The sequence below is a fragment of the Typopeltis vanoorti genome, chromosome 18 (assembly GCF_054136105.1).
Source record: "Typopeltis vanoorti isolate ZY-2024b chromosome 18, IOZ_Tvanoo_1.0, whole genome shotgun sequence".
NCBI classification, from domain to species: domain Eukaryota; kingdom Metazoa; phylum Arthropoda; class Arachnida; order Uropygi; family Thelyphonidae; genus Typopeltis; species Typopeltis vanoorti.
In genome coordinates, this window is record NC_143566.1 from 103,565,361 (window position 1) to 103,592,443 (window position 27,083).

General features: G+C 34.8%; 1 protein-coding gene across 4 annotated transcripts in view; it reads right to left on the reverse strand.

Annotated features, from left to right (window-relative positions):
- The window catches only part of Not10 (CCR4-NOT transcription complex subunit 10), a 155,091-nt gene that overhangs the window by 23,344 nt on the left and 104,664 nt on the right, over positions 1-27,083 (reverse strand). For all 4 annotated transcript variants that reach the window (XM_090407829.1, XM_090407830.1, XM_090407827.1 and 1 more), the window contains exons 11-12: positions 14,479-14,592; positions 7,966-8,150 (exon numbers count right to left, since the gene is read on the reverse strand). In XM_090407829.1, the coding sequence (XP_090263955.1) occupies positions 7,966-8,150; positions 14,479-14,592 (299 nt within the window). The remainder of the gene's footprint in view (positions 1-7,965; positions 8,151-14,478; positions 14,593-27,083) is intronic.

Consider the following 27,083-nt stretch of genomic DNA (forward strand, 5'->3'; position numbering starts at 1 on the left):
GCTCCCATATGACTTTTGTTTAGCTATTTTTACACAGTGTTTAGCATTCTTGCATTTGTCTCTGTGTTCTCAAAGAGCATAAGCTGACTTATTTGCCAGAAACTTTTGATATGCTTTCTTCTTTTCCTTCACTGCTTCTTTAACTTCCTGTGTCCACCATGGAGTTCTAATTTTTCTATCCTTGTAGACAACTTCACCACATGCCTCTCTAGATGAATCAATCAGGTCGTTCTTCAAGGCTTGCCACTGAATCTCCAAGGTTTGGTTCCTGTTCTCAAACCCCTTTTTTCTTCAATAATCTTTGTATTTTAGTCTACAGTTTACACATCTGAGAGCTGCTCAACTTTTATTCGCTTTAAAACTTTCTTACATGTTATTCTTTTCAATATGAAATTCAATTTTATCCTGCTCAAGACTAAATAGTGATCACTTCCAATTTAAAATCCTCTGTACAATCTGGTGTCCTGCACCAGGGAGAAACATCACTATCAACAATGACATAGTCAATGAGACTTTTCTTATTCCTTGCTTCTTCTCTCCATGTGAATTTGTGCACATTTTTCTGTTGGAACACGGTGTTAGTAATAACCAGTCCATGTCCTGAGCAGAAATCCAACAAATATTTGCCATTATAATTAACTTTGCTCTTTTCTCGAAATTTTCCCAAAATATTTTTGTGTCTCACAATCATTTCCTACTCTGCTATTTAGATCCCCAACAAGGACCAACTTTTCCTTTTTCATTGTGTCAGTTGCTTTCTCTAAAGCCTCAAAAAATTCCTCCACTTCTACCTTAGTAGAACCTTCTGTGGGAATATAGGCACAAATAAGTCTCATTGTCCAGTTCCCCATTCTCATATTTGCCCACATTACTCTACTTGAGACTGACTACCATTCAAGAAGATTAACTTCGTATTTTGTGTTGAATACTATGGCTACTCCTTCTTTTCCTTGATTGTCATTGCCTGAATATAACATTTTGTATTTATTGCTCAGAAAGATCTCACCAGTTTTTTTTTTTTTTTTTTTTCCCAGTCACCCCTATTATGTTGATCTGGTACTTATCTAATTCCTCAGCTAGCTCCATTTCTTTGCCATTCAGGCTTCTTATGTTGATAGTACCGATCTTTAACTCTGGTGATGTTGAGTTGCGGTGTGTTTTCAGATTTGTTCCAGTAGCTGACTTTTCGCTGTTCGCCCTGGTTCCCTGGCAAAAACAACGGGACCCTTGTTTAACCAGGCGACGCACCAGCCGGCATGAACTTTTGTCATGTTGTACCATCATTTTTTATTTTGGAATAAGAATACAATTTGGTCGGCTAAATCCCAAATTGCCAGCCCATCCTCGTTCGTTCAGTATCCAAGTAGATACCCAACAGGGTGCACCACGAGAAGGTGAGGATTGGACATTAGGTCAGAAGCCCTGGTCGGTTCTCCGCATTCCTTTAAAGGCTATGTGGAGGTCTCCTCTAAGTTATACAGCTTTCACTCTTAAGCACCCTGATTTCCAATCATGATGGGCATAATTCAAAAAAAAAACTAATAGATGGAAAGGGATTTGTTTGTGAAATATAAATCACTAACCAATAAGAAACAGCAACTGTATACATTGCTAGCTCAGTAAATAACTACTGGAGGGGCTTATCCTATGATCTAATAATGCTGATCAGCTGATTTGAGTGAATGTGGCAGGAATACATGTGGGTTGACTGAGGGAGCAAATCATCTTGTATAATTGATTGTGCTTGTTATGTGTATTTCTTGCCTTTTTTTTTATATATTTCACTAATTCATTCTGTTATTCACTAATGAGCAGTGTTTTTTTATATAGAAGTCTCATCTCATTTTCCTTTTACCCTCTTTTACCTTGCAGTATCAAGGGTTTATTAATCATCGGACACTAACCATTCACAGGATAAGGTGGCCAGCCCTATTCCCCGGTGTATCTATGTCCTGTAGTGGTGAGTTCTCAAGGCCAGTTTGCCTGCTTTGTGGGATGAAAACCCAAAGAATAAACTGGGGAAAAAACCCTACTGTCCATGACCAAGACTGGCTAACTTGGCTATGGCTGAGGAAGATCCTTCAGCTCCTCACATCACCGATGGGAATCGAACCTAGAACACTTCTTCCCCAGGCATATGGTTACGAAGTGCACAGCCATGAGGCTAACCGTGCAGACTTATATCGAAGTATAATACTTTTTTTTTCTTTATACAGACATTTTATTTTTTAAAAAACGCTCACAATATCTATTTTTGCTTATACACAGAAAAAAATTTTTTTTATTTATGGATACCATAACATGACTACATTATTATATTATTTTAAAAGTAGTAAATTATTCATATGTCTGAGTCACATTAAATACCTAGGAGGCTGTCCATCAGTTTATACAGTATGTTGCCACCTTCTTAGATTTCCGACTTGCCAATTTCTTTTCACCAATTCCTGAAAATTTTTGATAGCATTCTCTGCAGCACTTACCGATCTTGCATGACAGTCCATCCATTTTTCTTAAATGATGAATGTTTTGTCTTTTCATTGTAATCTCTTTAGATGTAGTCTCTCTTGTATCTAAAAATTCTTTTATGATTATCTCTCTGAATTGCAGAATAGAGATATTTCCTTTAGAACTGAGTTTTCTGTGAATAATCCATGCATTCACAAGAGTTGTTTTAAAGAGTATTTCCATGGCAATTTTTTTATACCTCTTGACGGCTTTTCTGAGAATGAATTAATAATAAAATGTTAAATACATAATAACGGGGTGCTTAAGGGTCAAAGCTGTATAACTGAGAGGAGACCTCCACATAGCCTTTAAAGGAATGCGGAGAACCGACCAGGGCTTCTGACCTAATGTCCAATCCTCACCTTCTCGTGGTGCACCCTGTTGGGTATCTACTTGGATACTGAACGAATGAGGATGGGCTGGCAATTTGGGATTTAGCCGACCAAATTGTATTCTTATTAGTTAAACCAAAATATAGAATGATGGTACAACATGACAAAATTTCATGCCGGCTGGGGCGTCGCGCGGTTAAACTAGGCCACCGTTGTTTTCGCCAGGGAACCAGGGCGAACAGCGAAAAGTCAGCTACTGGAACAAATCTGAAAATAAACCCCAACTCAACATCACCAGAGTTAAAGATCGGTACTATCAACGTAAGAAGCCTGAATGTCAAAGAAATGGAGCTAGCTGAGGAATTAGATAAGTACCAGATCGACATAATAGGGGTGACTGAAACAAAAAAGACCAAAACTGGTGAGATCTTTCTGCGCAATAAATACAAAATGTTATATTCAGGCAATGGCAATCAAGGAAAAGAAGGAGTAGCCATAGTATTCAACACAAAATACGAGGCTAATCTTCTTGAATGGCAGTCAGTCTCAAGTAGAGTAATGTGGGCAAATATGAGCATGGGGAACTGGACAATGAGACTTATTTGTGCCTATGGTCCCACAGAAGGTTCTACTAAGGTAGAAGTGGAGGAATTTTTTGAGGCTTTAGAAAAAGCAACTGACACAATGAAAAATTGGTCCTTGTTGGGGATCTAAATAGCAGAGTAGGAAATGATTGTGAGACATACAAAAATATTTTGGGAAAATTTGGAGAAAACAGCAAAGCTAATAATAATGGCAAATATCAGTTGGATTTCTGCTCAGGACATGGACTGGTTATTACTAACACCATGTTCCAAGATAAAAATGATAAAAATGTGCACAAATTCACATGGAGAGAAGAGGCTAGGAATAAGAAAAGTCTCATTGACTATGTCATTGTTGATAGTGATGTTTTCTCCCTGGTGCAGGACACCAGAGTGTACAGAGGATTTGAAATTGGAAGTGATCACTATTTAGTCTTGAGCAGGATAAAATTGAATTTCATATTGAAAAGAATAACATGTAAGAAAATTTTAAAGCGAATAAAAGTTGAGCAGCTCTCAGATGTGAACTGTAGGCTAAAATACACAAAGATTATTGAAGAAAAAATGAAAGAGTTTGAGAACAGGAATCAAACCTTGGAGATTCAGTGGCAAACTCTGAAGAAAACATTGATTGATTCTGACAGAGAGGCATGTGGTGAGGTTATCTGTAAGGATAAAAAAATCAGAACTCCCTGGTGGACACAGGAAGTTAAAGAGGCAGTGAAGGAAAAGAAGAAAGCATATCAAAAGTTCCTGGCAAATAAGTCAGCTTGTGCTCTTAGAGAATATAGAGACAAATGCAAGAATGCTAAACACTGTGTAAAACTAGCTAAACAAAAGTCATGGAAGGACTTTGGCAAGAATATAGAAAATAAATATCAAGAAGGTGGCAAAATATTCTGGAGGTTGTTGAAGAAGCTTAAGAATGGAGGAAAGAGTGCTGTAAAAGGAATTAGAGATGATAAAGGTGACATGAAAACGGGAGAAAAAGATATCCTTGAAGTATGGAGTAATTACTTTGAAAAACTGCTAAATGAAACAAGCAGTGATGACACCACAGTGGTAAAAAACACTGACCAGGCATGCAGTCAGGAATACATATCCATACTAGAAGTAGAAAAAGCCATCAAAGGCTTGAAATGTGGAAAGGGAGCAGGAGTAGATGATATTCGACCAGAAATGCTGAAGTATGGTGGTATAAGAGTCTTACAGTGGCTGCACTGCATAGTCCAGAAAGCCTGGACAGAGGGACGAATTCCCGATGATTGGAGTAGAGCTCTCATAGTACCCACATATAAAAAGGGAAATAAAACTGCATGTGAGAATTACAGAGGTATTTCCTTACTGAGTGTTCCTGGCAAGATCTATGCAAGTATACTTGAGAAACGGTTGAGAAGAATTGTGGAAGAAAAGCTTGGTGAAGAACAAGCTGGATTCAGGCCAAATAGAGGCTGTCAGGATCAGATCTTCACTTCACGACAGAAAGTCGAGAAAGAATGGGAATATAACAAATATCTGTATTTAAGTTTTGTCGATCTGGAAAAGGCATATGACAAGGTGCCAAGAGAGAAGCTATTCAATACGCTTCAGTTATATGGTGTCAATGGGGCATTATATCAAGCAATACTTAGTCTTTATTTGAGTTGTAAGTCAGCAGTTAGAATTGAAGGAAGTACAGGAAGATGGTTTAATGTTAAATCTGGTGTGAGACAAGGATGTACATTATCCCCTCTGTTATTCATTATCAATACGGATCACATTATGAAGGAAAGTGGTATTAAACATGATATCAAAATTGGAGATGTTAATGTCAGCTCTTTGCTTTATGCGGATGATGTTATACTTCTAAATAAATCTGCTACAGGTCTGTAAGATTCTCTGACTAAATTGAATAGCTGTTGTAATAGATATGGTATGAAGGTCAGCAATAAAAAGACAAAGACAATGAAAATAGGCAGAATCACTGAAAATGTCAACTGTGTTGTGAATGCAGAACCTGTGGAACAAGTAAAACATTTCAGCTATTTAGGCACGATTTTTACTGAAGATGGTAAATTAAATATAGAAATAGACAACAGAATCAGCAAAGCTGGTATGGTGGGAAGTCAATTGAATAAATTCATATGGAATAAGAGAGAAATCAGTCGGAACACTAAATTAGCTGTGTACAAGACAGTGTTCAAACCAGTTTTAACTAGGAATATATCTGAGAGCTGGGTCAGAAGTAAAACACTTGACCAAAGACTAGAGACCACAGATATGAGAGTCCTGAGAAAGATTATAGGCATGAACAAATGGCATCAATGGCAATATCATATTAAAACGAGGATATTAGGAAAGAACTTGACATTGTCAGCATCCAGGAATGCGTTAGCAGAGCTAATCTCAGGTGGTATGGTCACTTAAACAGAATGGGCATGGAAAGATTAGCAAAACAAGTGTTCTCTGCCAGGTTGGCAGCAAAACGACCCAGAGGAAGACCAAGATATAGGTGGATTGATACGGTACAAAACACTTTAGACGATAGAAATATAAGATCTGATAATGTTGGAGTCTTGACAAGTAACAGACTGATTTGGAGGAAAACTGTAGATAGGAAATTAATAATGATGTAATTTTTTTCATGTAGTACTATCATATCCTGTACACCCCTTTAGGGTACATGGCAGGAATTTGATGATGATGATGAATACATAATAACATGCTATCTGGTCTGTGAGATCAACACCTTTCTTAGTAGCATTATAGCTGAGCATCATGTCTAGTTTCTGTACTTTCTGCCCTGCCCTATTCTTAGGAGAACTCTCTACTAACTAACTAACAAGGATGATCTCTGTAAGTTGTCAACACAGTCATTGATCTTTTGTCAGTCCATTTCCAGTATTTTAATGCCTTTTTTGTTTTCCATAGCTATTATTTCTCCATGTTTCTTTTTTCTTCAACATAACTTCTGCCGGAGATCGAAATCTATTATTTCTGATTGCTCCCCAGAGAAATGTTCCTCAGATAGTGCTAAACTCGTATAAAAGTTATTTGCAAATAAAATCCTTCCTGCATTCAAGAAGCCATGAAGAAATTTCAAAGTAATGGAACGAGCATGGCCTCAACCATTCACTGCCATCTTTACCTGAATACATGCAGATGTTGTAAGTGTAGCCAGCTACACATACAACATCTCAGAAATATGGCATCAAAGTGTACACTTTGATGCCAAATTTATGAATCTTGCTAGGAATATATTGTCGAAAGAACAGCCTTCCACACCAGGGAATCATGATCTCGTCAATTACAACTCTTTTTCCAGGAAAAACTATTTTTTTGAAAGCTTGAAACAATTTGTTCTAGCAGTTCTCATACTTTATGCAGATGATCACTAGTCTCAGAAAGACAGCTATCCTAAACAGATTGTTCATAAGCTGCTTTTTTTTAATCCACCTGCTCACCATACGGAAGAAAGTACCTATGTAAAAGGCTTTATATCTCTACCATATGTCAGCTCTGTTTCACCAGAGTTAGCTAAAATTTTTAAGAAATTTAAGATCCACAGTTTCTTTTTATTCCTCTTTCCAAACTCCATTACAACAGCCTAAAGTATCCAGGAGTTTACTGTCTTTGGTGTAACTACAATATGCCCTATTTTGGTCAGACAGAGAAATCCATTGAGTTTGTATGGAAGAGACATATTACATATAGCAGAACTAGAGCCAGTGCTATCTAATCATGCTCTTAATTCTGCTCACCCTAACAAGGATGACTTTGTCATTCATCCAGTGATCTGGAGAGAAAAATCATAGAATCAACAGAAATTGTCCTCAATCCAGTCCATTTTAATATCAACCTTAGTTATAACCAATCTGATTGTCATGCTTTAACTATCCAACTTTGGCATACACGAGATCATGCGTCCTTGAATGTGCCGATTAATACTATGACATCCAGAACAGCTTCATGTCAGCAAATAAGTTTGCAAGTTAATTTATAGCTGCCTCTTGTAATGTATATTTTGTATTTCTCTTTTCATGTTATGTACCCGATGAAGTTTGCTAAGAAAATGAAATTAATTGTGTGCTCAAATAATAAATAGTATTTTTTCTATTTGGTATCACCATATTATTCATTGCATTAAATATGTCTGACACCTTTTCACTGCTTGTATATGAGAACTAAGTGACTTCTGCATTACTTCAACTTTGGTATATCTTCCGGGTCTGACTCCCACTGATGAGACCTCAATAAAGTTCGAAACTGGTCTGGGTAGTGGCCCTTCCCATGATGCACAGCATTATACACATTGGAAAGGGATACATAGACATCACGGGATAAATGCTAAAGCAATTGATGTGAAGTCATTAGTCTCTATATACAAGTAGCTCAGATGTGAAGATACTTCATGTGCAAAACATTGTTTTGCTTACCTCGATAAAGATTAAAACCAAGAATTTAATTTCTTGGAAATGTTAATTTATATATATATATATAAAATAAATCCCCACTTCCTTTTCATAATTCTGAATGCCAACAGCAAGAATAATAATACTTACTTTGCAACTGACCATTCAGCTTATTATTAGAGTCTTCCATCTTTTCTCCCGATTTCAAATCTTCTGCCGATTCAGGAAGAGAAAGAGAAATGTCTTTTATGTGTTCTGGATTAAGGTGATCTATTGCATCAGCAATACGGTCCATAAGAATAAGTGCCTCACCTGCATACAGGTGACCTAATAATCTGAAGGAAAAATTCTCTGTTTAGTTGCATCACTTCATTTTAAACCTCAAACTAATTTTTAAGCACCATGAGTTTCAGATATTTAGACATTTTACAGGATATGAAATTTTGAATCTTTTACTCACTTTATGACAGAATGGTTTAATTTATCTAAAATCAACATGCAGTTTTTTCGATTTTCATATCATGTGGTATAAGTTTAATTTTAAAGAAAGGTGAAGAAACAGAGAAAGAACTTGATTCTAAGATTAGCTTATGAAATCACAAATAAACAGGATATTCAAATAATTAATACTACCTAAGTTTGAAATATTTTTAGTACAGCTGATTCACTGGAAAAAATGTTTATGAATTCTTTAGAAGATTCTTTCCCACTATTCTCCCAAGAATACATGTAAAAAAAAATGCAAAGAGCAATAGCTCAGTTGGTATTGATGATGCCCTTCAGTTCGAAAGACCTGGGTTGAAATCCTGCCTGGGACACAAAGAACTTTTAATCTTTATCGGGATTTTTTGAACTGAACGTATATTAGTCAGTCTCATGTAGCAGGGTTGTTCATCCTGCAAGACAGGAAACTGGCCAGGAGAACAAATGCAATTAACCACCCTATCAGAGCATTAATTAGGTTTAAAAAATAAAGTCAAGCTACTTGAATGTGACAGGCCATTAATCCTAACATGCAAGAAAAAAAAAGTATGTTTGTTTTTTAATTAAAATCAAAAAAGGACTTTTTACACTTATGATTCAAAATATTTTTTTAAGCATAAAACCCTGTGTGTGTTCAAAGATCACCTTTTTTTTTTTCATAATTTTTTTTCAACTAACCACTGTGTTGCAAGTCTTTCTTTTTTTCATTTTTTGGTATCCTATAACATTAAGCAGTATGTAATTTGTACTGCTTAATATTATAGGATACCAAAAGAAAAGACTGTGTGTGTGTGAGGGGTTTCAACTCTGAAATATTCCCCCCCCATCCCAGTTTTTTTTTTTTTTTTTTTTGATATATCAATATCATGAAAACCAAAACGGCTGATCTTGTATAGATTCAATTTTTACTCTAAAATTATTAATTGAAAAGAGAAGAGAAGAGAATTTCAAAAAGGAACAGATGTAGGTCTTCATTGATAATAATAAAAAAAAACCTGATAAAATTAATAGACAAAATCTTTAAAATATATAAATAGCAGTCAAATAAGAACAAATATCAGAATGGAACATCAAAAGAAGTATGGCAAGGATGCGCATTGTTATCCCTAATTTTTAATATGTACAGTATATATATATATAAATAAAATTATAACAATCTGGAAACAGCATAACCTATTTGGTATACAAATAAACCCACAAATAAATACACTGTTATTTGCAGACGATTGAGTTGTAATAGCTACATCAGAAGTTAATTTATAAATATCAGTAAAATCATTAAATGAAATTTCAGAACAATGTATAGAGAATATATAAAGTATAGGCAAAAATAATGGCTTTCAAAGGAGATGACCCAATAAGAAATAAAATAGTCTTCTTTTCAAGGATTAGGATTAAATTAGGATTGTATGTGTTTGTATTGAATATTTGCCTGTTCCAGCTTCAGTAGTTTTCCCCTCTTTTCCTTTGGTCTATATCTATCCATCTCTTTTTGTAGCCAATATCTTTTCATCCTAAACAGATGTTCCTTCCATTTCTTTCTATATTTCTCTACCTTTTTATTTACATTGTAAATATCTAGCTCTTTACTTATATGGTCCAAATTTGTGCATCCTTTAATTGCTCTTAAAAATCTCATCTCTGCAGCTTGTATTTTACTTTCATCTTTTTTAAACAATCCATGTTTCTGAACCATATAATAGAGTGGGAGCGGCCATTACTTCATCAAATTTTAGTTGAGTTTCTCGTCTTGTTTTTTTAGTCAGTGTTCATTTAATTGTTCTGCAGATTTTCTGTAATTTCTTTATTTTTTCACCTATATCTATATCTTTTAGATATGTTATTATGCAACCTAAATAAGTAAACTGTGTCACCTGTTCTATTATTTTATTTAACCATTTTTGATCTAACATGATCTTGACCTTTAAATACCATGACTTCTGTTTTCTTTTGTGAAATTTTAAAACAGTATTGTTGGCTTATTTTGCTTAATTTATAAACTGATTTCTGAAGGCCATCTTCACTGTCTTGTAATATAATCTGATTATCTGCATACAGCATTGTATTGATAAGTTCTCCTGATTAACTGGATACCTTGTTTTATTGTTGTTTTCCACATTTTAATAATCTGATCACTCTCTCTCTCTCTATCTATATATATAATCATCATCATCAATTTCCTGATATATACCCTCAAGGGATGTACAGGATAAGATAGTACTACATGAAAAATTTACATCATTACTAACTTCCTATTTACAATTTTCCTCCAAATCAGTCTGTTACCTATCAAGACTCCAACATTATCAGATCTTATATTTCTATCTTCTGAGGCACTATTTACTGTATCAATCCACTTATATCTTGGTCTTCCTCTGGGTCTTTTTCCTGCCAACCTGGCAGAGAACACTTGCTTTGCTAATCTTTCCTCTCCTTCTGTTTAAGTGACCATACCACCTGAGATTCCTGGATGCTGACAATGACAAATTCTTTCCTAATATTCTTGTTTTTAATATGATATTGCCATTCATGCCATCTGTTCATGCCCCTAATCTTGAGAAAGATTAGGGATATATGAACTCTCATATATGCAGTCCCTAGTTTTTAGTCAAGTGTTTTACTTCTGACCCAGCTCTCAGATCCATAAGTTAAAATTGCTTGAATACTGTCTTGTATATAGCTAATTTAGTGTTTTGGCTGATTTCTCTCTTATTCCATATAAATTTATTCAGTTGACTTCCTACCATACCATCTTTGTTGATTCTGTTGTCTATTTCCATATTTAATTTACCATCTTCACTAAAAATTGTGATTAAGCAGCTGAAATGTTTTACATATTCTATAGGTTGCAGTTGATATTTTCAATGTTTCTGCCTATTTTCATTGTCCTTGTCTTTTTAATGCTGACCTTCATACCATATCTATTATTACAACAGTTATTCACTTTAGTCAGGGAATCTTACAGACATGTAGCAGATTTATTTAGAAGTATAACATCATCTGCATAAAGCAAAGAGCTGAGATTAACATCTCCAATTTTGATATCAGGTTTAATACCACTTTACTTCATAATGAAATGAAGGAAATGATCCATATAGAAAATGAATAACAGAGGAGTTCATGTACATCCTTGTCTGACATCAGATTTAACATTAAACCATCTTCCTGTAGTTTAATTTTAACTGCTGACTTACAACTTAAATAAAGACTAAGTATTGCTTGATATAATTCCCCACTGACACCATACAATTGTAGCATTTCGAATAGCTTCTCTCTTGGCACCTTGTCATATGCCTTTTCCAGATCTACAAAACTTAAATGCAGATCTTTGTTATATTCCCATGATTTCTCAATTATCTGTCATCAAGTGGAAATCTGATCCTGAGAGCCTCTATTTGACCTGAATCTATCTTGTTCTTCACCAAGCTTCTCTTCCACATACTTAATCCCTCACTAGGAGGGCTCAACCAGTCCTAAGCGGCAATCAAGGAAAGGGGGGGGGGGAACCCCACACGAATAAATAATACATACATACATATATATTAAACAGATCTGGAGATAAGCTACAACCCTATCTGACACCGATTAATATCAATCTCTTCTGTTAATTCATTACCTAGCTATAAGTGTATTTCTGTATCTTGATATAGCTTGTACCAAATGAAATGGATATCCTTGTTTTTTCATTATATTCATAATCTATTAAAGGCCATATGAGACTAAATTAAATTCTCATCTTTTTTCAATTTGGGTATTGCACTAAGAGATTGTTTGCAACATTTCTTAGTCTTTTATTCAGAATTTTACTGTAAATTTTGTAGCCTGTATTTAATAAACTTATTCTTCTATTATAATTTCCACAATCATCTCTATCTCCTTTCTTAAATAAAGATAAAATCTTAGTTTTTAGCCAATCTGATAGAACCTAACATTTCCTCAGAGTTATTTATTAATTTTAAGAATCTGTCATGTAAATATTCCCTGCCATATTTCAAAAGCTCTGTATTTATGCCATCTAATCCAGTTCAGTTTCTATTTTTTGATATCTTTATAGCTTATTTTAGTTCTTCCAATTTGACTGGTTCTATGTCAGTACTGATTTCTTCATTATTATTTTCTGTTATTAAATTTGGGTCATACCATAAATTCTTATAACATTCTATCCATTGTTTCTCTTGTATTATGTTGATTTGTGCTGTATCTCTTTCTTTGTTGTTTAATTTCCTTAATATTTTGTAAGCTACGTCTTGTCTTCCATGTATGTCTTCCTCTATTTTATTAATAAATTTGTCCCAAGAATTTCTGTACTATGGTTTTTAGCTATATTTCTTTTGTTTTGTATATATCTCTTTTCCTTTTTCTTTTCTTTTGTATGTTTTTGAAGGAGTGATTTGTATGCCATATGTTTTCCTTTTATTGCATTTTCTATATCTGTTTTGGATTTTTAATATTTATTATTTTATTTTTATTTTAATATTTTATTTTTCTTTCTAAATATTTCAGAGGCTGATTTATGGATCATCTTTATTAACATTTTCCATTTTTCTTCTATATCTTCACTGATATGAGCTTCTTTTTGGTAATCTGTTAATTGTGATTGATATAGCATTCTAATGCTTCCTTCTTGTAACAGACATACTTTGTATGCTTATTCTATTTCTTGTTTTTTCTTATTTACTTCCTTTCTCCATTTTGCTAATATTTCTATTTTAGAGAATACTAAGTAATGATCTGAAAAATTTTCACTTTCTCTGTAAACATGTACATCTGACACGTGGAGCTAGTTTCTGATTAGTAATGATATAATCAATTATAGATCTTGTTCCTCTGCCATTTCCAAGTATATTTATTTATATTCTTTTTTGAAAAAACTAGTACAGAAGTTTAATAGTTCTTGCCCATTGTTATTCATGGAAATTTCTCCATATTTTCCTCAGATGAATGGATTATTTACAACTATAGCATTAAGTTCCCCTGCTATTAATATACAGTCATTTTTATTACATTTATTTAAATGTTTTTGTAGTTCCTCATAAAACTGTTTGGAATCCTCTTTCACTTCAATTTGTTTTTAATTTAACTGTTATGATTCAATCACTTACAAAATTGTACTTTCATATTCTATTTTTCAAATTTATTACCAATTAAAATGGCCACACCACTAGCTGTGGTATGTTGATCCACTCCACTATATAACATAGTAAAACCATCTATATCTTTTGTTCCCTTTAATTTCTTTTTTGTTTCTGTTATCACAGCTATATTAATATTTTTAGTTTTTTAATAAAACAACTATTAATTTATAAAATATTAATTCCATATTTAATGGTAAATTAAATATGGAAATAGACAACAGAATCAACAAAGCTGATATAGTAGGAAGTCAAATGAATAAATTCATATGGAATAAGAGAGAAATTAGTCAGAACACTAAATTAGCTATATACAAGACAGTGTTCAAACCAGTTTTAACTTATGGATCTGAGAGCTGGGTCAGAAGTAAAACACTTGACCAAAGACTAGAGACCGCAGACATGAGAGTCCTGAGAAAGATTAGAGGCGTGAACAGATGGCATCAATGGCAATGTCATATTAAAAACGAGGATATTAGGAAAGAACTTGATATTGTCAGCATCCAGGAATGCGTTAGCAGTGCTAATCTCAGGTGGTATGGTCAATTAAACAGAATGGGCGAGGAAAGATTAGCAAAACAAGTGTTCTCTGCCAGGTTGGCAGGAAACTGACCCAGAGGAAGACCAAGATATAGGTGGATTGATACGGTACAAAGTGCCTTAGACGATAGAAATATAAGATCTGATAATGTTGGAGTCTTAATAAGTAACAGACTGATTTGGAGGAAAATTATAGATAGGAAGCTAGTAATGATGTAAATTTTTTATGTAGTACTATCATATCCTGTACACCCCTTGAGGATACATGTCAGGAATTTGATGATGATAAATATACAAATAAAGAGCAAGCAGTATAAATAGAATCCTCAACTTTACTTTAGCGTGATCATGAACTAACAGAGAAATGGAGGGTTTCATGAAATACAAAACTGAAATGTAACATAAAACAATATGTTCGTTTGTTGTATTTTAAATTTTCTATAAAGGTTCTTAAACAATTGTATACTGTTAACAGTAAAAGACAGTAATATAAAAAAAGTATAGTTACCTGTGTGCTCCACAAAGTTTAGTCTGAGAAAGTAAATTTTCAGCATGTTTTAAAGCCATGACTACATCTCCTAAACACAACGATACATAAGCACTTGCCACCAAAATTGAGTTACTATGAAAAGAAATATTAAAAAAAATCATTTTATATAAGTTAATTTCCTCCCAAAATGAAGAAAACAATTTTTAATATACCATATACACCAGTGTATAAGATGATATTTGACGTAAAAAATAAAAATGAAAGTAAATAAAAAAAAAAAAAATGCTGAAACAAGGAATGGTTGTCTTATATTTCAGATATGAAATCTGAACCTCTGAATTCTGCAATCAAAAACAGTGTAAAGCGATCATCTAGTATTTACTAATATTTTCTATATAAATATTTGCATTTAATAAATATATCATTAAAGAAAGAATTAGCTTTTTTTTTAAAAAAAAAAAATCCTAATCAAACCTTACTGACATGACAATATTATAATTTACAGTGTACAATATACAGTATATATATATATATATATAGTATACAAGTCTTTGGACTCTATGGAGGATTGGAAGCAATACTAATACTACTCTCCGATGTCTATCTGTTTCTTAGACATCCTCCATGCCCATCCCTATTTTATCTAATTTATGTAATACAGCTTCAATGCAGTATTTGTCATATGTCTTTGCAAAGATCAACAATATGAGGATGGTCTGAAAAGTTCTCCGCTTAACAATGAAAATACAAATTTATAATTTCAAAATTACTTTCATTTTACAACATAAATCTCCCTTAAGACTAATACATTTATTCAAGCAATGCTCCAGCACTATTATCCTGTCCCTACAGTGGTTCTCAGTAAGATCTACAAAATACCCCTCTACAGCTGCAATCACATCTTGATTCAAAGAAAAATGCTGACCAGAGAGGAAGAGTTTTAGTTTTGGGAAGAGATAGAAGTCAGAGGGAGCCAAATCTGAAGAATAGTGTGGATGTTCCAACAATTCATAGTGCAGCTCCCTTAATTTTCCCAATGCTAGAAACACCTTTGTGGGCAGGTGCATTGTCCTGATGAAAGATGATTTTTTTTCCTACTGCAAACCAGGTCTTTTCTCACAAATTTTTTTCATCTAGTCTGGTTAAAAGATCGGAATAATATTCACCGGTTATTTTTTCAAGAGAATTAATAAACAAAATGCCTTCAGCATCCCAAAACACCAATGCCATTACCTTTCCTGCTGATGGAACCGACTTTGTCTTCTTTGGCACTGAACAACCGGCTTCTGGCCACTGTTTTGACTGCTGTTTGGATTCTGGTGTGTAATGGTGAATTCATGTCTCATCCATAGTGATAAATCGACGCACAAAATCAGTTTTATTCTTGTTCAAACGCTCCAAGCCCTGTTCAGAGATTTTCATGCGAGTGCGTTTTTGATCTGCTGTGAGCAAGCAGACACCCATCTTGCGCAAAGCTTTTTCATTTGCAATTCTTCATGCAAAATATATCCTACATGTTCTTTTGAAATGCCTGTAGTCTCAGCAATTTCACGTACTTTGACTAGCCGATCATCCAATCCAATACCATATTGTGCACTTGATCAATGATTTCTGGTGTTGTTACACTTTTTGGACGTCCTTCACGTGGATCATCTTCAAGGCTGGTACGGCCACGTTTAAACTCGGCAGCCCATTTCTTAATTGTCGAAAATGAAGGAGAAGAGTGCCCATACATGTTTGTGCACTTCGATTGAATTTCTTTTGGCGTTAAACTTTCTTTTCCAAAGAATTTTATAACCGCACGCTACTCAATTTTATCCATTTCAAGGGATACGGACAACACTTTTGCTTCAGACAGCTGTATAAAACAAACTACTTGATAGAATGACTTGCAATTTCACATAGATGCTTATGACAGATGTTCCAACTTAGAAAAAAAAAATCTTGCCAATAGTGTTGCCATCTCTGGTCAAGGCCGAGAACTTTTCAGACCACCCTGTATGTATTAGATAAGGAGAACAGGTAAAGCTATTATCCCTATCTAATTCAGTTATCACTTGATTATAAAAAGTGAGTAAATTACTAAGACAAGTCCTCTCTTTCAGAGAGATATACTGATGGTCATAGAGTATCATATTTACCCATTACTGAATTGCATATTTTCCAATACCTTAAACACCACTTCTCAGATATAAATTTTGCTTAAGACTGGAGTACATGTACACACAAGGAAATAAATTTTAATGGTAAATAAAAAAAACCAAAGCTTTTTGGCAACATAGTAGTCCCTTTATTATATACAACCAAGCTTATAGAAAAAAATTAAATGAAGTTTTAAATTAAAAGATATTAATTGATAATATTAATTGAATTAATGATGGATAGTTGGTTCGAGGATACATTGTGGTTGGTCGTTGAATTTAGTGCTCGTGTAAAATTAGCGATTTTTGTCTGTTTTATTGTGTTTTTCCCCTTAGAAAATAAGTTTTTCATAGTATTTTATAACATTTTTTTTATAGTATTTTTTTGGAAGTTTTTTTCACTTGTTTAGACTATAACAAATGTGGTTTAATCCTTTATCCAAGTGTACGCAAACAAAGTTTGCACCTGAAGTATCTTCAGGACTGAGGCAACTTGTGGTAAAGGTGGACCAAGCTTTCATCACCACTTGTCTTAGTATCTCCCATAATGCAAAGCACATCTCCTTGCAGAAAAGTATAATGGTAAGCATTAAGGAAAGGGCCACTACCCAGACCAGTTTCGACTTTATTGAGGTCTCGTCAGTGGGAGCCAGACCCAGAGGTGGTGATACTAAGGTGGAAGTAATGCAGAAGTCATATCACCATACACCAGTTGCCAAAAGGTGTCAACACCTTATTATTAAAATTCTCTAGATTGGAGATAGTTGATGGAAGTAAGGTTCCCACTTTACTGTAGTATCACCACCTCTGGCTCCCATTGACGAGACCTCAATAAAGGTCGAAACCGGTCCGGGTAGTGGCCCTTCCCTTAATGCATGGCATTATACATGCCCAGAAGGAGATGTGCTTTGCATTATGGGAGATACTAAGACATGTAATGATGAGAGCTTGATCCATCTTTACGACGAGTTGCCTCAGTCCTGAAGATACTTCGGGTGCAAACTCTGTTTGCGTACACTTGGATAAAGGATTAAACTAAATTTATTATAACATATTTTTATTAAGATATTTCAATAAGTATAATTTTAAAATGGCACAAAAAACACACAAGAAATGTAATGCTAAGAAGAGCACTGCAGGCAAAAACAAAAAGGCTGGCTCTGCTAATGAGGTTATTGGAGATATGAAGGATGTAAATGAAAATGAATTAACCTCCAAAATAGCAAAATTAAAGCAGATCACCAGAGACAATGCAGGAATTACAAAAAATCAAGAGGGGTTTAAATGAGCATAGGGAGAAAAAGAAAATTAAGCAGCAAAATAAGAAACAACAAAGCACGGAAACAGGTAAGTCAGGAAGTAGCAGAAATGACATAAGTGATGTGGTTTGTAAAAAGAAAGATGTTATTTGATATGGTGAGTCTATAATAAAACATGCTACTGATGAGCATGTTTTATTATAGACTCACCATATCAAATAACATCCTTCTGAGTTTTCCCAGAGCGAAAATTAAGAATATAAAGGAAGTAATTCAAAAACAGATCAAGATCGTAATTGTCATAGGCACTAACAACTTAACTAATGATAAGTTCAGTATGAGAGAGGACATGAAAGGGTTGTTGGAAGAGGCGAGAGTGAAAATCATCAGTATTTTACCTCGATATGATAAAAATTAATTAAGAAGGGCTATGACGGCAAACCATTTGATGCATAGACCGGGTAGAAGATATGGATGTGAGTTTTTGAATGTGTGGAGTGAGTTTCAGTGAAGATTGGATTTTTATAAGAGGGACAGCCTACACATGAATGCGTTTGGTATCTGGAGTCTAGAAAAACTAATAACTGGTACAAGAACTAACACAGAGAGGCAGGAAAACTAAATTATAAAAGGAGAAACCATGAATTGAGGAACTGTGAATCAATGTTGCCTCTTCATCTAGTGAAGAGGCAACATTGAGCTCACTGTTGCCTCTTCATTAGATGAAGGAACTCAGGTGTATGAGGACAAGGCATTAGAGCTGTTGCACAAACTGAATAAGAATTCAGCAATACGGACTGATGGGATATGAGTACGTGTGCTAAAAGAGTGTTCAGCTGAACTGGCTATTCCTTTCACCAGGCTGTTTAATACAAGTCTCAGAACAGGGAAGATTCTGCAGGAATGGAAGAATGTATGGTAATTCCATTGCACAAGGGTGGTGCAAAGACCGATGCATCCAACTATTGGCCAAATAGTATCTCAGGAGTGGTGGTGAAGATTTTGGAAAAATTGGTTAGGGCTCGAACGGTTGACACCTCTACTCTGAAATGAGCAACATAGTTTTACTAAGGGAAGGTCATGTTTTAGCAACTTGCTCACATTCTATAACAATGCTACTATTGAAGTAGACAAGGAGAAGGAATACACCATGATACTTTTAGATTTTGCTAAAGCTTTTGATGGAATACAGCATTGTAGACTGTTGCATAAATTGGAGAATATGCATTTGGGTTAAAGAATATTAGCATGGATAAGAGGACGGCTGACTGACAGATATCAAAAAGTGGTATATGGGGATGTGAGTCTGCAAGATTTAAAGTAACTGGTGGTGTACCACAAGGATCAGTACTTGGTCACTGTTATTCAATCTATACATTAGATTGAATTGTATTGGGAAAGATTTGACAAGCAACATACAGCTATTTGCTGATGATGCTAAGATAGGTAGGGTAATCAGGAATGCTGCTGATATGCAGTACTTGCAGAATGATTTGAATAGACTGGAATTTTGGGCATAGGAAAATGGAAGTCAGTAAACGTAAAGTCATTTACTTCGGCAAGATTAGATATCCAATGTCATATTATATTGATGGAATTATGCTAAAAGAAACTGATGAGGCAAGGGATATTGGAGTGTTAATAGATAGGAAGTTGGAGTTCAGGGCCATGTAGCAAAGATTGCAAATACAACTCAAAAGATAATTGCAATGCTTAAACAAACGTTCACATGTAAAGATAAGGATGTCATTTTGCCTCTTTATAAGGCCTTGATAAGACCTCACTTGGACTATTGTGCAGAGGTCTGGTCTCCTGTTTCCATTATGTTTCTGATATATTGTAGAGAGAGAGAGTGTGCAAAGGAGAGTGTTAAAAATTATATCAGGATTGCAGAAGAATACTGATTATGAAGATGATTGAGAATTTGTAGAGTGCAGATACTATCAAACAGGAGAAAGAGGGGTGATATGAGTGAGACTTACAAACTTCTGAAAGGGTCATACAGGATTTCAATTGATGGAGAGTGGGGAAATGACAAGAGGGCATCCTTGGAAGCTGAGAATAAATGCTGCTAAGAAGGGGATGAGGGCAAGATTTTTCTCTCATAGGGTAGTGCGTGATTAGAATGGATTGCCATTGGATGTTTTCAGTGCAAGCAGTGTAAATGAATTCAAGAATAAGTATGAAAGCTGGTGTGTTTAGTATGTGGCCTCTCTTGATGAGACCCTGACTCCCTGGAGGTCTCTCTTAATAATAATAATAATTTGACATAGGTAAATTTTTGGTACAAGACTTGATCAGAGCTGAGATAGTATATACAGTGTGCCTGTTAATTAATGAGATTGATTTTTTACAGGACAGCCTTTGAATAGAAGTAACAAATGTGTTTATAGTTTTGACCGCTGGAGTGTGTTGTAATTGCAGGTGTAACTTTTGAATTGGGTGAAACAGCAGTTTTCATATGACAACCATTGAAGTAAGAGTGTGAGTTGAGCATGTCAGAAGTTGAGTCATGAAGCAAAGAGCTGTGAAAAAAGTTTACTGTAAATTAGGAAAAACTGCTACAGAAGTGTACCAAGACCTAAAAAAAAGTTTATAGTGATGACTGTCTGAGTCATGCACAGGTGTTCGACTGGTTTTCAACATTTACCGATGGGTGGGGGGGTCCCTGGAGGATGAACCATTCTGTGGGTGGCCAGTTTTTGCATGGACAAATGAAAATGTGGTGAAAGCTAGGGAAATTGTTGCCCTTGACAGCTGAATAATCACTAGGCTACTTTCTGTATAGCTTGATATTGGTAAGGAAATGGCCAGATTAATCTTAGAAAGAGATCTGTACAATAGGAAATACAATCTGTTTGTGCCACACACGTGGATACACAAGAGAGAGAATGATGCAAGTTGGTGTTTTCAATTTGATCTGAAAACAAAATGCCATATATGGAATGCCTTCTCCCTGGCAGAAGAAAGGTTGCAACAATCACATGTCAAGAAGATGATGATGTTTTTTTTTTTTTTTTTTTTTTTTTTTTGCTGCTGCTGTAATTATTCACTGCGAATTTGTTCCTGGGGGTGCTCCAGTGAATGGTCAGTATTATTTAGGAGTAATACAACATCTGTAAGCCCACATGCAACGTGTCAGGAAGGAACTATTCCACAACAATAATTGGTTTCTGTTGCATGAAAATGTGCCTGTGAAGCCATTTCTGGCTTCAAAGTCAATTTGTGTAATTGAACCCCCCCCCCATTCACCAGAATTGTTCCTGCAGACTTTCTCTTCTCAAAGATGAAGTGTGCCTTGAAACCTTGAGCGCTTTAGCAACGTTAAGGACATCCAATGCAGTGTGATCCAGAGACTGAAGGAGGAGGTTCCCGTTCAGGACTTCCACTGTGCCTTTGAACACCTGTACGATAGATGTAAATGTTGTGTGGAGATGGAGGGAGATTATTTTGAATCCATGTAATTAACAATTCCAAATATAGTTCTTTGTTTTGATATAATAATTGTTTCAATTCTTAATGAACATACTGTGTATAATTAAAAGTGCTGAGGATAAGGTACTGATAACAGTGTAGAGATATAGCTAGCTGAAAAAATGTGACTGAAATATCAATACCAAAAAGATGAATTATGCAAACTATGAATCTAAAAGAAGTTTAAATAAAGACAAAAGGAATTAACAACATTGCAGGTGTTAGTCATTTAGTTTAAAATATCATCAGATGTAGATGGCAGGAAACTAACTGCGAGCTTCCTGCATGTTTTTTTATGAAACATTAAGAATTTGTTTGGTTCGAGAGTAGGGGAAAGTAATAATTTACTTTGTTTAATTACCAGGACAGGAGGGAAGGGTAGTAAATAGTGTCTATTTGTGTTTATGGTATGTTGGGTGGGTCTTATCACTAGAGATTCAGAGCAATATTCCTAATTCTGTTTCATTTTCTTGGAAATTGTTGCCAGTGATGAAGACAGTTTCATAAGTTGAATATCTAAAGATTCATTTATAAGATATAAGAATTCTGGGAAAGTACAGCAGAGTGAACAGACAGCAAAAATGGCAGATGCATGTTAAAAATGAAGGTGTTAAGAAGGAACTAGATACTGTTAGCTTTCAGGAATGGGTGAACACAGTTAAGGTGGCATGGTCACTTAGATTTGAAAAGGATAGGTCAGCAAAACAGATGTCTGATTCCAGGATGATAAGAATAAGACCAACAGGAAGAAAGATCAAATTCTCTGTGTATCAATGCAGTTAGAAGTACCTAAGAAGTATGTATGTATGTATAAGTGTATGTGTGTAAAATATATATTTCTTGGAAATATAAGATCTGATAATACTGAATTACTAACAGATAATATACTAATTTGGAGGAATATAGCTGATGTGAGTTAGTAATAATAACCTTTTCATGTAGTACTATCAGGTCAGGAATTTCATGATGATTACATTTCCTCTAAGCAGTGAACATTTTAAGATTTTCTTGAAAACAAAATCTGAAAATTCACATTAAAACAGAATAATTTTACTTATTTTTAAAATTGAAAAGCTTGTGATACCAGTGACATTATTAGTTGATTATAAATAAGAGGGTGGTCTGAAAAGTTCTCAGCCTAACAATGAAAAAAAACAAATTTATAATTTCAAAATTATTTTTTTTTTTCAACATAATCTCCCTTAAGACTAATACATTTATTTCAGCGATGCCCCAGCTCCATTATCTAGTCCCTGTAGTGGTTCTCAGTAAGATCTGCAAAATACTCCTCTACAGCTGCAATCACCTCTTGATTCAAAGAAATATGCTGACCAGCGAGGAAGAGTTTTAGTTTTTGGAAGAGATAGAAGTCAGAGGGAGCCAAATCTGGGGAATAGGTTGGATGTTCCAACAATTCATAGTGCAGATCCCTTAATTTTCCCATTGCCAAAACACCTTTGTGGGCAGGTGAATTGTCTGGATGTTTTAGTTGTCGGAAGAGATAGAAGTCAAAGGGAGCCAAATCTGGGGAATAGGTTGGATGTTTCAACAATTCATAGTGCAGATCCCTTAATTTTCCCATTGCCAAAAACACCTTTGTGGGCAGGTAAATTGTCCAGATGAAAGATGATTTTTTCCTTCTGCAAACCAGGTCTTTTCTCACAAATTTTTTCGTCTAGTCTGGTTAAAAGATCGGAATAATATTCACCGGTTATTGTTTTACCCTTTTCAAGATAATTAATAAACAAAATGCCTTCAGCATCCCAAAACACCAATGCCATTACCTTTCCTGCTGATGGAACCAACTTTGTCTTCTTTGGCACTGAAAAAACTAGCTTCTGACCACTGTTGTGACTGCTGTTTGGATTCTGGTGTATAATGGTGAATCCAAGTCTCATCCATAGTAATAAATCGATGCACAAAATCAGTTGTATTCTTGTTAAAATGCTCCAAGCACTGTTCAGAGATTTTCATGCGAGTGCGTTTTTGATCTGCTGTGAGCAAGCATAGCACCCATCTTGTGTCAAGCTTTTTCATTTGCAATTCTTCATGCAAAATATATCCTACATGTTCTTTTGAAATGCCTATAGTCTCAGCAATTTCATGTACTTTGACTTGCAGGTCATCCAAAACCATAATCATGCACTTGATCTATGATTTCTTTTACACTTTTTGGACATACTACACGTAGATCACCTTCAAGGCTGGTACGACCACTTTTAAACTCGGCAGCCCATTTCTTAATTGTTGAAAATGAAGGAGAAGAGTGCCCATAAATTTTGAATGAATTTCTTTCCGTAAACCTTCTTTTACAAAGAATTTTATAACAGCATGATACTCAATTTTATCCATTTCAAAGGATAGAGACAACACGTTTGCTTCTATAAAACAAACTACTTGATAGAATGACTTGCAATTTCACATGGATGCTTTTGGCAGATGTACCAACTTGGAAAAAAAAAAAAAAACTTGCCATAGTTTTGCCATCTATGATTGAGGCCAAGAACTTTTCAGACCACCCTCATATGTTTTAAGAACTACAGCTTCGTTGTATAAGAGATTTCACTCTCATCCCTAGAATAATCAGACTAGGTCTGCCTGGCACATTCTCTTATAAATTGCTTTAAGCACTATTTATACCATGTAGGCAACATGTGCACCATGGAAAGTTCAGTGCTCAATTATGTTAATCATATCACTGCACATATTAGTTTGGAGCTCCTGACAAGTTTTTGTAAAGTTTCAGAGTACTGTTTCATGATAAAAGTAGAACTTTTTTTTTTCTTTTTTAAGCATCAATCACTTTTTGTGCAAAATTTATATGCTAAAAATAAATTAGAAAATACAAAAAAATATTTTCAAACTCTAACCACAAAGGTAGAGTTTGAATTAATCATTCAAACAGAATGTCATATTATCTACATCTATATTTAGATTAATTTTTTGGAGTGAAAACAAATTTTTTCTTTCTACAGCTTTAATGTAATACATGGGTTGTTAAAACTTCAGCCACTTTCCCACAGAAGATCAGTTTCTGCATTGTGACTCTTACAGGGATATTTCAATGGCCACTGTTCAGCAGAACTAGCATCCACTATGTCGTTAATTTCTGCTAAAATCTACAGGAACTCAAGCAATAGCTGCTCAATTACTTCACAGTTGAACTGCTTATCACTGTTCATTCTATCTATCTCAGTTCTGTGGAACAGTCTCCTCATGAACATTTCCAAAGGACTACAACCTCCAGTAGTTCAAGAAAAATATCAACCAATTACTCTGCTCTATACCACTGCCCAAACACGGCATTTATTTCCAACAGGTCCTTCTACTTTGTTGGAGTACATACAAAATAAATATATAATCATCATCATCAAATTCCTGACATGTACCCTCAGGGGTGTACAGGATACGACAGTACTACATGTAAAATTTACATAATCACTAACTTCCTATCTAAAATTTTCCTCCAAATCAGTCTATTACTGCTCAAGACTGCAATATTATCATTATCAGATATCATATTTCTATTGTCTAAGGCGCATTGTACTGTATCAATCCACCTATATCTTGGTCTTCCTCTGGGTCGTTTTCCTGCCAACGTGGCAGAGAACACTTGTTTTGATAATCTTTCTTCGCCCATCCTGTTTAAGTGACCATACCACCTGAGATTAGCTCTGCTAACGCATTCCTGGATGCTGACAATGCCAAGTTCTTTCCTAATATCCTCGTTTTTTAATATGATATTGCAATTGATGCAATCTGCTCATCTGTGGTCTCTAGTCTTTGGTCAAGTGTTTTACTTCTGACCCAGCTCTCAGATCCATAAGTTAAAACTGGTTTGAACACTGTCTTGAATACAGCTAATTTAGTGTTCCGACTAATTTCTCCCTTATTCCATATGAATTTATTCAATTGACTTCCGACCATACCAGCTTTGTTGAATCTATTGTCTATTTCCATATTTAATTTACCATCTTCACTAAAATTTCGTGCCTAAGTAGCTGAAATGTTTCACTTGTTCTACAGTTTCTCCATTCACAATGTGATTGATATATTTTCATTGTCTTTGTCTTGTTATTGCTAACCTTACAATAGTTATTCAATTTAGTCAGGGAATTTTGCAGACTTGTAGCAGATTTATTTAGAAGTATAACATCATCTGCATAAAGCAAAGAGCTGACATTAACATCTCCAATTCTGATATCATGTTTAATACCACTTTTCTTCATAATGTGATCCGTATAGATGATGAATAACAAAGGGGGATAATGTACATCCTTGTCTCACCAAAGATTTAACATTGAACCATCTTACTGTACATTCTTCAATTCTAAATGCCGAGTTACAACTTAAATACAGACTAAGTATTGCTTGATATAATGCCTCATTGACACCACATAACTGTAGCGTATTGAATAGCTTCTCTCTTGGCACCTTGTCATATGCCTTTTCCAAATCGACAAACCTTAAATACAGATCTTTGTTATATTCCCACGCTTTCTCGACTATTTGTCGTAAAGTGAAGATCTGATCCTGACAGCGTCTATTTGGCCTGAATCCAGCTTGTTCTTCACCAAGCTTTTCTTCCACAATTCTTGTCAACAGTTTCTCAAGTATACTTGCATAGATCTTGCCAGGAACACTCAGTAGGGAAATACCTCTGTAATTCTCACATTCAGTTTTATTTCCCTTTTTATATATGAGTACTATAAGATCTCTACTCCAATCATCGGGAATTCATCCCGCTGTCCAGGCTTTCTGAACTATGCAGTGCAGCCACTGTAAGACTCTTATACCACTATACTTCAGCATTTCTGGTCGAATATCATCTACTCCTGCTGCCTTTCCACATTTCAAGCCTTTGATAGCTTTTTCTACTTCAAGTATGGATATGTATTCCTGACTGCATGCCTGGTCAGTGTTTTTTTACCACTGTGCTGTCATCACTGCTTGTTTCATTTAGCAGTTTTTCAAAGTAATTACTCCATACTTCAAGGATATCTTTTTATCCCGTTTTCATGTCACCTTAATCATCTCTAACTCCTTTTACAACACTCTTTCCACCATTCCTAAGCTTCTTCAAGAACCTCCAGAATATTTTCCCACCTTCTTCATATTTATTTTCTATATTCTTGCCAAAGTCCTCCCATGACATTTGTTTAGCTAGTTTTATACATACATTTGTTTCTGTATTCTCTAAGAGCACAAGCTGACTTATTTGCCAGGAACTTTTGATATGCTTTCTTCATTTCCTTCACTGCCTCTTTAACATCCTGTGTCCACCAGGGAGTTCTGATTTTTCAATCCTTGCAGACAACCTCACTACATGCCTCTCTGGCAGAATCAATCAATGTTTTCTTCAGAGTTTGCCACTGAATCTCCAAGGTTTGATTCCTGTTCTCAAACTCTTTCATTTTTTCTTCAATAATCTTTGTGTATTTTAGTCTACAGTTCACATCTGAAAACTGCTCAACTTTTATTCGCTTTAAAATTTTCTTACACGTTATTCTTTTCAATATGAAATTCAATTTTATCCTGCTCAAGACTAAATAGTGATCATTTGCAATTTCAAATCCTCTGTACACTCTGGTGTCCTGCACCAGGGAGAAAACATCACTATCAACAATAACATAGTCAATGAGACTTTTCTTATTCCTTGCCTCTTCTCTTCATGTGAATTTGTGCACATTTTTATGTTGGAACATGGTGTTAGTAATAACCAGTCCATGTCCTGAGCAGAAATCCAACA